Source organism: Euprymna scolopes, chromosome 14 (genome assembly GCF_053919585.1).
Source record: "Euprymna scolopes isolate OS-2025 chromosome 14, ASM5391958v1, whole genome shotgun sequence".
NCBI classification, from domain to species: domain Eukaryota; kingdom Metazoa; phylum Mollusca; class Cephalopoda; order Sepiida; family Sepiolidae; genus Euprymna; species Euprymna scolopes.
In genome coordinates, this window is record NC_136495.1 from 111,694,471 (window position 1) to 111,708,875 (window position 14,405).

Consider the following 14,405-nt stretch of genomic DNA (forward strand, 5'->3'; position numbering starts at 1 on the left):
AATTTTCTTGTCTCAGCTTATATAATTTAACTTGTTGCTTTTCGTTTGTTTTGGGGTTGAGGTGCATTATTGGATACGCTTGCGGCTTATGGTATGGCTGAAAAATATATTATGGTGTGTTTGAATCTAATTGAATATATCATGATTTATGCACTAACACCCTTAACACCCTTGGGAAAAGAAAATCAGTTTGCTAGTCTAGGTCATTGTTGAAGTGGTTTGTTCTCTGATGGGCTGAGGTATGTTCATGTGCTGTCCTAGAAGGTCCAACTTCCCATGCTTTACCTTCTCATCTTTTGAAAAGGTGTTAGTTTATTACTAATCACCTGAGTAGGGAGTACTTATAGGGCTGCCTAGGCATTTTTGGGTCAGTCAGAGTGCTCTTCCTCTAAGTTGCTGGTTTTTCAAATCCTGCTTTCCTAATTTTATCGCTGTGAGAGGGAGATAAAATAAAACCCTTGGGGGGGGGGGAAGTATGAATCCGCAATTTTATTCCACGTATGGGTAAATACTAACTTGTTTGTTTATAATAGTTGCTTTTGCATGAAATAACTCCTCCCGTAAATGATGCTGTGCAAATGGACAAATGAGTGCATTCATCTGTTTAGCAAAAAAAATCAATGTTTACCATTACTAACTTTTGAGCAAATAGCTCTTACTTCCATTAATTTGTTCTTTAGTCCTCGCGTTTTGTTAGTGACATTTATGACAAAGAGAGAAGAATTGCTGTTTTCTAGGTCAGAATATATTCCATCTAGCACTTATCACTTGCAAATTTTTTGACCTTGAAGTACTATTTTTTCTTTTAGTTCTTTATATTAAGTGACTTTATGCTTTATCTGAAGCGATTTCAATTAAAAAAAAAATTTAAAAAAATGTTTTACGTTGTATATTTTGGTCTGCTTTGGTGGCTGTGAGTAAGTAATGATTGATTCAAAAAATATCAGACTTAGTAGCGAAGATTTTCTCTTGTGAACTGATTTCTTACACATATTTTTTTTTATTCCAGTGATACAGGTGCTAAAAGTCCTGAAAGTTGTATATTTGGTCAAATGTTGAATATATCAACAATGCTTGGTAAGTTAAAAAAAATCACATTATTTGCACTACAGTACCCGTTCCATGAACAAAAGATAAATAAATCTTGAGAAATGTTGCATTTTTCCTAACCAAAACTATTCGCATTGTAATCTTAAAACAAAATGTAGCATCTATTCTTAATTCCAATATTCTGATTGATCGTCCCAACATGCATATATATATCTATAATATAAAGTTGAATGTCTGTTGGTGTGTGTCTGGTCATGAATAGGCTCCTATATGGTTGACTATTTTAAAAAACTGATTACATATAATGATAGAAGATGTATCGAGACACAGGAATGGGTATGTTTGATCTGGCAGAACGGTAGTTCATTAAAATTGTGGGGTCTGCATTCGCACCTGGTCCACAAAGTATGGAAATAAAAAATTAAAAAATTTAAAAAAAAACGTTTACAAGGGTCTTTGATATAGATGTACATAATAATACTTTGATAAGTATGTTTTAACTTAAATAGGGATGGTATAATAAAATTGTGGAGTCTGCGTTCGCGCCTGGCCTCCATACAATGAAAATCGGCACAAACTTTGATAAAGACATTTCATATCTATCTGCGTAAGCATACTTTGATAATTATGTTTCAATTTGAAGAAATATGGTATAATAAAATTATGGGGTGTTCATTCGCACCTGACCTCCATAGAATGGAAATATGTCACAAAGTTTAACAAGGTTTTTTAATATAGATCCACAGAATATTGTGATAAGTGTTTCAGTGTGAACAGGTATGGTTTAATAAATTATGGGGTTTATCTATTTTATTTTTACTTTCATCATATTTTTCTTTGGTTTTGATACCCCCCAAATTCGAAGCTATCTCTTTACAACCCTTCCTTTTCATAACCTATCATACTTCATTAAATCAGTCCATTTTCTGTAGGCTGTTTTTGAACCCAGTCAACGACGGATACTTTTGCTAGTATATATATAAAATGCATGTGTGTAAGAGAAAGATACTAGCCAGAATTGTTTGAGAGTGTTTTTATTTTCATGTCATGATGGATTTTTTTTTTTTGTTGTTATATAACTCTAAGCTTTTTTTATTGCTAAGAAATTTAAGTCAGAGGTACCAAATCAGTAAACAGTAAGTGATGGGAGGGAGGGGGGTTATTATGTGACAAGTGCAGATGCAGAGAGAAGGAAGCTGGCTCTGTAGTGTGTGGGTGGAAGGGAAAAGATATAAACTCTAAATAGTATTTTTACCTCATATTGAGTCTGGCAACGGTCAGTGGATGCAAAAAGGTCACACCTTTTTGCCATGTTCACCACAGGAGAGCTTGCACTTCTAACACTCATTGGAGATTACAGATAAAACCAGACGACAAAGATGTCTCTTCACAGTTAAGTGGACAAGGATGGAAGATATAACAGTGCACATCTCCACCTTTGTCTGCAATCAGTACTTCATCTCTTCCACATACTTGCAACCACGTGTCATCCTTGGAACTTGTTCAACCAGGATAGACTTTAGTAGTCCTGTCCTGGTTAAGTTCTTCTGAGTGAGCGTACCGCCACTGTTGGGATTATCCTCTACCAAAAGCAAACTCACAATTGCAGAAGCACATGAAGAGAGAATGCTTCTCCATACCGATGGTGCTGGTTAGTCGGTTGCTGAAGGAAGCAGGATTCTCAGGTCCAGATGGACTGGGGTTTTCTTTATCTAAGATTGCAGGAACGACTGCAAAACCTCTTGGTGGGAGGTCAACCCACAAAGTCGACAGTTGCCCGCACTATATGACGGCAAGTGGAAGTCGTAGAGTTAACATTTTGTGTGAGCGTTATAACGACGACGTAAGCAATAGCTATTCATCTGTGAACATTTTCTGCAGGACAGTTTTTTAATGAGGTCAATAACCCAGTTTGTTTGTTTTTACCTAAGTTTGCGGAAAAACAGCTCCCCCGTTTATTAGGGGAGTAGCTTGTCTTGAAATGAAAGCAACCGTCTGATATGACAATGGTAAGCTGACATTGACCAAACGTTACATCGCTTTCTAGAGACCACTGGCCGTAGGCCAGGATTCAAATCGAGTTTTGCTTTTTTTTATACCGAAAAACGAAAGCAAACATGCGACGATCCCAAAATGTCAAATATTTAACGTTTCAAAGTCGGGCAAATTAAATAGACAGGCGACCCCCTTTGTTAAGTTGGATATATTATCATTTAGACAGCATATAAAAATTTTAAAAATGAGCGACGGCCTCGAGAAGCCACCGAAAAAAATCCTTTTGCGGATATACATACATACACACATTTTCGCTTTTATATATATAGATGGATTAAATCTTTTATATGGAGAAAGCTTATGCATCAGCTACAGGTTCAGTTGTCGGTTTATTGCTTGAATTGGGCACATAGTTATAGTTCAGAGAGGATGAATTAGAAAGGTGTGTCCTTGCTATCTTTTCTTTATGGAAAGCTAGCAAGTCTATCCAGCATTTACTGGCGAAAATAGAATTTAAAAAAAAAAAAAAGTATGTTTCTTTTGAAATTTCTCTTTCTCCCAACTACTTTTTCTTCTTTCTCTCTCACTCTCACTACTTATGCATCTCATTCTCTCTTTTCTCATTCTCTCTCTTCTCTTATATTTTTTCTTTCTCGCTATCTTTTCTCTGCCTGTTTCTTTCTTCATTCTTTTTTCTGACTCATGATTATCTTTTATTAAAGCAATAGACATTATTACAATCTAATGTTGGCCAACTGAAGGCAATGTAATTTCCTGTTAGGTTCGGTTGGAAGGGGAGATAAGTAAATCTATGGCAAATAAATAAGCAACTTATTTTTTATTTATTTATTTATTTTTTTTTTTACAAGGTGATCACCACTTATCAAGGCCCCGAAGCCACTCAGGGATAAGAGTTATTGTAAGTACAGTAAGTTAGTGTGGAGATTTAATAAAGTGTCTACTTAAGGGGGCGGTTCATCAGGAACTTGTTTACGTTGGACTTGAAGACATCCAGGTTGTAATCAGGTGGGAAGCAGGCAGACGGAACAGTTCTACAGGCGTGCAGTTCTAAGAAAGAAGCTGTGTTCATGGAATCTACGTTTTGATTTAGGCATAGATAAAGAATTGGGAAAGTTTTTGACAGTGGATTCAGCTAGACGGGTGTTTTTCGTAAAAGATTGGCAAGGGGGGACCAGAGATTGAAGTTCAGATGAGCACCTGCCATGGAAATAACGATAAAACAAAGATAGGCTTGCAATGTCTTTTCTGTAGGAGAGGTTGCAGGGAAGAGAAAAGGGCATCCCTCACTAAGCCACGAAGTCTATTATTCATGAAGAATCGCATTTGCAATGTCACAATACCAAAATTTTAACTTCAATCCGACTATTAAATAGTACTTTAGATAGCATAGAAAAATGTACTATAAATCTACTACTACTACTACTACTACTACTGCATCAGCCGGCTTCAGAACAATTTAATCATACCTAATTTCTTTTTCTTTTTATTCACCCCAAACAAGGCACAGTGTCACTTGAACGTAAGGGACTACTATTTGGAACCATATCTACAGACACATTATGTAGGGAGTTGAGCAACAAGATTTTTTTTTTTTGTTCACATTACATTTAAACTTCTGCATGTCAGTACAGTAAAGGAAGTAGGAAACGGAGGGAATTCCTAAGCCTGGAAGCTTGAGGGAAGAAACTATTAGAATAGAAGGCTTTTTGGCATCTAAGGATCTTTACAGTGTAGGGGTGGGATTTTGCTGCTTATCTAATTAGTCAGGACTACTTATGTTGTGAGGACACAAGTGCTAGGAGTTCATCAGATCACTTCCTATTAAAATACTTGGCCACTCACAACTTGGAATGAGCAGTAGCATATTGTTTTCAGGAATTTTTTTTTTTTTTTTAATTTCCTCTCCTAAGGTTGATGTTTGTAGAATTCATGCATTCTATCCATGACATCTACTGATAAACATGCTAAATAAGTAAATATTAGGTGCTTCTACACTATTGAGACGAAATTTTGGAAATCGTAATACTAAATTTCACATGGAAACAAATGGTATCTACGTATTCCTCGTATTTTTTGATAGTGTAGAAGCGTCAAATATTATTTTCAAAGCCGCTTCAAAACGTAATTTCTTCAATCTGTTTGTCGTTATTACAGATTTTCACAATTTAGCTTTTTTTATTTTTTATTTTTTATTTTTTTTTTTTTTTACAAAGGAGTCACCACTTATGAAGGCCCAGAGGCCACTCGAGGATAAGGATTAATGAGTGTATGGTAGTCAATGGGACAATATTTTCGTAAATGTTAGTAGTGGAAATTTGGTAAATTGGATTACTTAAGGGGACAGCTCATCAAGAACTTGTTTACATTGGACTTGAAGATCACCATATTGTAATCGGCCGGAATGCACAGAAACTGAAGAGTTCTACAGACATGCAGTTCTAAGAAGCTTTATTCATGGAATCTGGTTAGGTTTAGGCACAGATTAAGAGTGGGGGAAATTATTGATAATGGTTTCAGCTAAACGAGTGTTTTTCATGAAAGTTTGGCAAGAGGGAGGGCATCAGTTGGAGCTCAAACAAACACTTATCATGAAAATAACGATAGAGCAGAGACAGGGTTGCAACTTCTATGGTAAAGAGGTTGCAGAGAAGAGAAAGTCTATTTTGAACTCTGTCATGGCAGGATTTTTTCATCTTTATTCTTATTTTTTGCGCTTACTGGGAGTTCTCACACAAGTCATCAAAGATTGCTTACTGAAAACGAGTAATGTTCCCTGGAGTCTGGATGACAAGAAGTCTATCTAGATTTCTAGTACTCTCCATCTCTTTCGATATCCTTTGCAAACGAATTTGGATCGTTTCAACAGCCATTTGCTATTGATTTATCACTGGCAATGACCATTGGTTATCACTGGAATTTGGGTGACAATAAACCTCCCCCAGGTCCCAGTCCTCTTCGCACTCATCCAGTGGAGGTCTGTTCAGTGCTTTCTCTTCTCAGTCTTTCGGCTTTTACCAACTGTTTGATGTGATGTTAATCGATGTTGACACAATTTAATTTTGTGTGTGTGTAGTTACAATTTTGTGGTATCAGTTTTCTTAGTTCCAAGTGGTGTTATCTATCCGCCTGTTCCACTTCTGTTACCGTTTTATATATGGCTGGTTAACATTTGTAGTTCATGTAGATTGGTCTCTGCATTTAAGGGTTCTCCTTAAGATTTCAACTGTTTTCATTACTGCTATCCGTCGTATCTTATCAGCCTTTCATCCCGATCCTAATTTCTCCCATTCTTTTTATTCAAAATTTTTTTGTATTGTTCCTTATTATACAGACAAGGAATTCAAGGTTCTGATCATTGATGTTTCATTCCTTATATACACTTAAAAATATAGCCAACATTTTCTAAACAAGTTTCAAAATTTTATATAATGACCCCCCCTCCCCCCCAAAAAAAGACTCAGAATTAATTTTGAGCAAAATTAATATATATACAAGCCATCATCAGATTACTCTCTGCCAACAACCTGTGGTGTTCCCTGGAGTCTGGGTGGCAAGAAGTCTCTCCAGATTTCCAGTACTCTCTGCTTCTTTAGATAAACTCTACAAATGAATTTGCGCCATTGCAACAGCCATCCACCGTTGACCTCTCACGGGCAGCAACCATTGGTCACCACTGGAATTTGGGTGGCAACAAGCTTCCCTAAGGTATTATTTATTATTATTGTTTTTTATTATTATTATTATTATTATTGTTTGTTATCGTTTATTATTATTATTATTATTATTATTAGCATGGGTGCCCAGCGTTGCCCGGGTATTTGAAGGTGTATGTTAAAGAAAAAAAGTGGTCAATTTTTTTAAACTTTGACCCCTATTATGACTTAAAATTTATTGTTTTGGGCTCAAATTAAGTTAGATCCATGTCCAAGGAATGTATATCTAAAATTTCAAGTGTTTAGACTCAAAATTGTCAGGAGTTTGGTAGAGTTCTCAAAGGTCAAATCGTTGAACTTTGACCCCTTAATCGTCAAATTTCTGGCCGAAAACTGGTCACATAGATTTTCCCAAATCTCAGTACCCTGTATATCAAATTTCGAGTCTGTAGACTTAAAATTGACAGAGTTATTGTGTAGGGAAATGTACACACACAGATATACAGACACCTTCACTTTGATAGATATATAGATTATTATTGTTATTATTATAGAGACAGGGAATTCCAAGTTCAGATCATTGACGTTTTATTCCTTGATGCACTCAAAAATATAGCCAACATTTGCTTCATAAGTTTTAAAATTTAATATCATGATTTAAAAAAAAAAAAAAAATTATTGCCTTCGGGCCAAGATCAAAGTGTAGTATCTGTTCTGATGCTACACTTCAATTTTTTGTTCTTGGTTAATGGAAGAGAAATCCTGCATGACTGATACATTTATTTATGTTACTATCCAGAGTGTCCCTTTTTGGCAAGCTGCATCTTCTCCACATTAAAACCCGACCTTGTGTCTAACTCTGCCCTCGTGAGGAGGCAAGTAAACAAAACAAAAAAAAAAATTTGAACAAAATTAATACACACACACACACACACACACTAATGTTTTTGTTTATGTTACTGTTAAACCTGCAGTTAATGTTAGTTTTTACATGCTGCCATGTCTTCAAATGCTTTTAGAAATTGACTTCCAAATTATCTCTGGCCAAGTCTTTATCTATTTCTCTTTCTCTCAAATCCATCATCATCACTTGCTTACATGTTTTCCTTGGCTTTCCCCTGTGAACATAGCAGTATGTAATGCACATGATTTGGGAGTTGTCAAGTGTACATGAAAAGATAACAAAGGCGTATCAAATAAATGTACGCCTGCTTGTAACAGTGTTTCACTTAGTATTGCTCATAGCGAGGATTGAACCTTCAACCTCCAGAAGACTCACTGTTACCTCAACTGTTCTACATATACCCAAGAACATTTGTCCATTCTTTCAATGTGACCAAGACAACAAAGTCTCCTGTTCTGCACACATCATCCTATACTGTCCAGATTTATTCTTCTCTGAGGTCATCAGATCTAAGAGTGTTTTTTACAACTTTCATACTCTTGTAAGGATGATCCAGCCAGAAGCAACTCCTCAATTAAGATAAATCGATCCATTGTTAAGTAAAATAGTTTTGACAATAAAATGATTGGTATCTTAAAAAAACAAAAAAAACAAGAATCGTATCCCCCTAATACCAACAATCTGCATAGGTCTAGCAATAGAATATACAAAATTGATATACTAATATTAGCTGTATCTATCAGGTGTTGCTTGAAATGCAGTGAAGTTATTTTTTATTTCTTTATTTTCGTATTTTTTAACTTAAGGTAGAAAACTTGTATTATATTCTTCAATTAAAAAATGAATTATCTCCCTTGTTGATTTTCATTTTTAAACGATTTATTAAAGCCATTTCTTATTCGCAGTCATTTGAGCTAGCCTAAGTATAATTTTAAAAATAAATTGTAGCTAAGTATATTATCATATTACCAGTAACACAGACGATGCCTCCGTTCAGTCTTAAGAGACAATGGACACACCGGTAAGGGTAGATGTGTGTGTAATTGTGAGACAAGGGTTGCACAATCTCAAACCACACCTCCTGAATCGCCACTGTTTGGGTCCAGTGGCAGGAAGAGGCCTGAGACTGACTGGAAACAATGCCAAGATAAATGGAGAGCACATAGAGCACCTGGAAGTCCCAAGTGATCACCCATTTCAATACTAACAAGGCTCAACCTTGCTTAACTTTGGTGATCTAACAAGAACCAGTGTGTCAACATGATTATGCCGTATATCAATAACACTGTACAAATTGATTCATCAGAAGCAAAGTTTGATTTCTCAGTTTAAATGCTATTTGAGTCTGACTCTGAAAATCTAACAAGATAACTTTGTTATAAAGATATACATACATTACAAGCGTGCCGGTGTATTATGGCAGAAAATAAGTATTGCTGTTTACATTTTATGCTGAACTTTATAGTAATCTATTATAAAATGTCTGTTCGTATGTCAAGCTAATTAAATTTTAAAAAATACACAACAAACACCCACAAAATTATTTTAAAATCTGTATAACTTTGGGTATATAATATCTAAAATAATAAAAGATTTCTTGAGGGGATGCCCATTTTATATCATTTAATGTTATCAAGATGTACACTAGGCACCGCCAAAACTGGGGGGGCAGGTCAGTACTTTTTGACGGACCGTCTTTTTAAAAATCTACCAAAAATCAGGTAATTATCCGATCAATACAAAATTTTCAGCGATTATTAGGAGAAGAATGAACTTTATAACAGTGTACTTATTTTTCATAAACGATATTTATATATATATATTTTTTTGCTTACAAAACCCCCCCTTGTTTTGAAGTGGGAACAAATATGCTTAAAATAATCATCTGAAACTGAACAAAACATATTGTGTTGTTGTAAGGGACAGATTTATAGATTTAAAAAAAAAAAAAAAAAAAAATTGTTTGCATACCTTATTTTGACGTCTGAATATCAGAACTTCGATTGTGTTTAATTATCCCGCTTTTGAGTTTTGAAGTGTGAAATTCGGTGAATATTTTAAGTAAAATAATTAATTTAAGTTAAGCAAAACAAAAAAAAATTTTTTTTAATATTTATACGAAAAAAGCCATTTTAAAATTTTTGATAAATAAATTAACAATTTTTTTTTAGCGAGCCGAATAATGCATGAACATTATTAAACAGGACATGCTTTGAATAATCGATACAAAAAAAAAAAATTCGATAAATGTTGTGCCCTTTGTGTTAAAAATAGCATCATTTTTTTCGATCCCGTTTGAAAACGTTTGCCGCCTTTCGACTACGGTGGACCAAACGCGCTGAAATAATTTTTTTTTATTCTGCTTTAAATTGCCCCCCCCCCATTTTGGGGAGCCTGGCCCCCACACACATACACATTACAAACCAAACTCATACAAATGGTCACCCATCTGGTACTGGCCAGCCTCAGCTTAATAATACATTGAAATTTTCGTCACTGAAAAATAAGTTTTTTTGGCTTGTTTGGTCTTCCATAGTTTTCTTCTTATAAAACGCAAAGGTAAACAGAGTCGATCTCGACTCTACATTGACGCGAAATATCTAGTTACCTATATGAATAAGTGGAATTATTTGAAATTCAGGTACTTATATTATAATATTTTTGCATATTCTCTTAGAAAATCATCCTAAATCTTAGTTAGACAATAAATAAATAAATTAATTATTTCAAAAACCTTTTTTTTTTTAAATATTTAAGTACGTTTTTTGTGCAAGACAAAAGATGTCACTTGTTAACTTTTTGGGAAAATTTAACATTTAAAATTTAATTAAAAATAGTAGAAAAAGTTTTACATTATTCTGTTTTCTATATGATAAAATTCAGGGTTTTATCTTTCTAGAAAAAAAAAAGTTACTCAGAAATAATGGATTTTAATAAATGTAATTTAGTTTTAAAAAACAACAACAACTTGATTTTGCGGCCATTTTTGGCGGTGCCTAATGTACACACATGATGTAAAGGGGAGTAACTCTGGCTTTTCTCCAGAGTTATTTCTCTTATGCCGACTCTAGTTATGTATGTCCAGAGAGAGAAATGGGCTAGGTAAAGAAAGAAAGAGGGGGGGGAGAGATAGAAGTTATATTACTTTTTCATTTGGTAGCCCTGCTAGTATATTTTGAAAGGTAAGCTTAGATATGATTTGCCGTGGGGGTGGCAGATGACCTTAGAGTTGGCCAGAGCACTAGATAAGCATGATGATGAATTTAATGAAGAGTCGTATAAATGTTGCCATTTCTCAGAAAATTGAACATTTGTTATTGCATGTAGAAAATCAACTTGTTACATGATACCTGGCATAGTGGATAACAGCATTGGTTGGGTTATTATAGAGAGTTCAATCCCTGCTTAAAGGATTTTAGAAAAACAAGAAAATTTAAATGACAGATTCAAATTGCATTTTTTTTTTGTTTTTGTCTTTTATATTGGAAACTTTTCAGATTACTATTAATCAAAAATTAACACTTTCAATATCGTGAGAAAAATAAGTTGAATGGTTTACGTGTCATCGGGTTGCTGCTGATTGGAGAAGAGGGGGGCTAGATGTCTTTTGATTTGCATATGTGTTGATTACTTGTTATTTAAAAGCATTTCTCCTGGTTTTGTTTATGCCTCTTACCAGAAAGGAGTGATTTGCACATATATTACTGGTTATTTAAGGTGACTTTTGTTGCTTCTGACGCCTTTGAGAAAGTTCTGGAGATAATTACATTTTGTGAGGATTCTGTGGATTTGAGAGTTCTAGCGGGATGGGATGATGCGAATATTTTTCCTGATTCTCTTCTACTTTTTGATTCTGATATGATTACTGATTCCGATTCTTTTAAATTTCTAAATATATAGTTTTTCATTGAAGGTGGGAGATTATCGCAAAACCCATATAATATATGCATATATTTACAGTAATGTAAAAAATACACTTGTTAGTGGTAATTAATAGATTTTAGTTTTATTCACAGTTTAAAATCAATAAATATTTACCTAATACAAGCCATGAAAAATTAAGTTTTAAATAAAAACAAACAAAAAAAGGAAAATAAAAAGAATCGTTTTGGAATCGAAAAAAAAAATGTTCTGATACCAATACCCATATAAGTTCTATTTTTTTCCCTATTTCCAATTCTGATTACCGTATATTTCGGAATACAAGACAATCCCTAAAGTTAAAAAAATCATCTTTAAAACCCAATATTTCATAAGATACTGTGTGTTGCAATCTCTAGCCTAGGCTAAACAAACATGGTTTCGGGATTTAGTAGTCACCTTATACAACTGATATATGATACATTTATTAAAATTTGCTCCAATTTTGTACCTCGTCTTATCTAACGGTCGCCTTATACGCCGAAATATACGATAATTATCTCAACGCTAGCAAACATGTTCATAATCTTTTGGCACTTCATTCTTGACAGAGTTAGGATGACGATTTAGTAATATTTTGCAAGTTTTTACAACTCTGATTTTCTAATTATTCCTTGACAACAAAGAAAATTTTGACATATATTTAGCTTTTAGTTTGCTGTCTAAGTATAACATAAAATGATCCCTTAACTCAAAATTTTAAAAGGGTGTTTGTAAATGGGCGTGTTTTTAGCTAAACACTAGTTTAAAAATCGTGTGGGGGGATATTTTATGTTAAACTTTCATAAGAATTTATATTCTCAATAAAATTAGTTTTGCTTAAGGAATTATCGCTGCCTTTTGGATGAGCGTTTAGGAAATTTTCAAGAAAAAAAAAATTTCTTCAATTTCTTGCATATATTACAAAAGACCCATTAAATGTCTTGTATGATATAATCATGAGTGTTGTGATGTTTTTCTCTGCATTAAACTATAGCTGTATAAAACAGTCTGTTTGGATGTTTTATGGATTTTATTTTTTAATATTTCTTTTTTATAGGTAGGTATCACCATTTAACAAGGTCCGGAGGCCACTCAAGGATAGGGGTTATTGAGTGTATAGTAGTCAATGAGATAATATCGTAGTAATCATTAATAGTGGAAATTTGGTAAATTGAATTACTTAAGGGGACGGTTCATCAAGAATTTGTTTACATTGGATTTGAGGACTACCAGATTGTAGTGAGCTGGAAAACAGAGAAACGGAAGAGAGTTCCACAGGTGTGCAGTTCTAAGAAAGAAGCTTTGTTCATAGAATTTACGTTTAGGTTTAGTCACAGATAAAGAGTGGGGGAAATTATTGAGTGGTTTCAGATAGACAAGTGTTTTTTTGTAAAAGTTTGGCGAGGGAGGGGGGGGGAAACCATAGATTGGAGCTCATCTAAATATCAATTGTAATAAGTGTTTTGTGTTTTCATAGTTTGATATAGAAACAAACTTGGTTACACCTGTTATTGTGTCATGCATAATAAAGTAAATATTTGAAATTAAAAAAAAAGAAAACAAAAAAAAAAATTTTAATAAAGATTCTAAGAATATATAATTTTTAGACTATTCATTCCATAAAATTGCTTATTTTTGTGAATACAAATAAAAACTATTTTTTTATAGCGGTATGACTATGAATAAAAACAAAACATTTATATTATTAGTATTTGTTTTTGTTACCTTTGTCACTCTGTAAAGTAAAACATATACATTAAACTCAATGCTATGCCGCACACAAAATAAGGGAAAAGTATGACCAAATACAATATACTTTTTATTTATAAATGGACAAACATAAAGTAAACTGGTGCTACCAGATTAGGCTTTCTGAAACAAAATGCATCTAACATTGATGCTTTTTGTTTTTCTACTTCCTTTTGCAAAACCTAATTATTTTCTGCAAAGCCAAAAACCCACCTTTTCCCCTTTTTCTTTCTTCCTTTCTCCCCCACTTCCTGACTGGTTTCTTAACTTAAAATGTATCAAATACTGTAACCCTACAGTACCATACTGTAACCCTTTTCCCTTTCCCTGGTGCTACCAGATCAGGCTGCCCTGTGGCTTCCTGAGACGAAATGCACCTACATTGACGTTTTTTTGTTTTCTGATCTTTTTTGTAAAACTTAATTATGTTCTGCAAAACCAAAAACAAAAACAACAGTCTATTCCCCCCCCCCTTTTTATTTTATTTTTTCCTACCTTACTCCCGGTCCTAGATATGACCTTAAACTACATCCGATGGTGAGGTCCAGCTTACGGGTTTGGGGAGTGTGAAGCCACCTCTTAATTGCCATTGCTCCCAGGTCCACCCTGACCCGGAGTGGTAGTACCTGTTAGGGTCCCAACTATGGGTTAAATAGAAACAGATTTTAAAAAGGAAAAGAAACAACAAAAAAAGAAAGAAAAAGAAAACAAATATATTCTATTAAATTATCTATTTATTTATTTTTTTTTTTGCCCTGTCGGTAGGGCATGAGAACAAACCGACTGTCCCCCTGCAGAGGGTAAAAATCCCTCAATGGGGCAACCAGTTAGCCGTGGGTTGCTACCCGTAAAGTCTTAGGACGTGATCCTGGTGATTGAGCGAACCTAAACCAGGATACATAGAAGTTTAGGCACCGCAACACATTACTTTGGCCCTTACTTCGATTAGACGGGCGGTCGGAGAGGCCCGATCCGACCAATCGGCCAGTCACGCCAAGCCCCACCATATATTGCCCATTCCAAAAACCCACTACTAATACAACACATCCCCCCTCTCCCACAAATAACCCTACTCCCTAATATATGATGGAAAGCTGTGGCTGAGGGTCAATCGATTAGGTGTGAATATC

The 14,405-nt window shown here is 34.4% G+C and overlaps 1 protein-coding gene across 3 annotated transcripts in view; it reads left to right on the top strand.

Moving 5' to 3' along the window:
• Window positions 1-14,405, top strand: part of LOC145293223 (DNA damage-regulated autophagy modulator protein 2-like) — a 75,982-nt gene that overhangs the window by 38,314 nt on the left and 23,263 nt on the right. For all 3 annotated transcript variants that reach the window (XM_080139764.1, XM_080139766.1, XM_080139765.1), the window contains one exon: window positions 1,010-1,077. In XM_080139764.1, coding sequence (XP_079995890.1) covers window positions 1,010-1,077 — 68 coding nt within the window. The remainder of the gene's footprint in view (window positions 1-1,009; window positions 1,078-14,405) is intronic.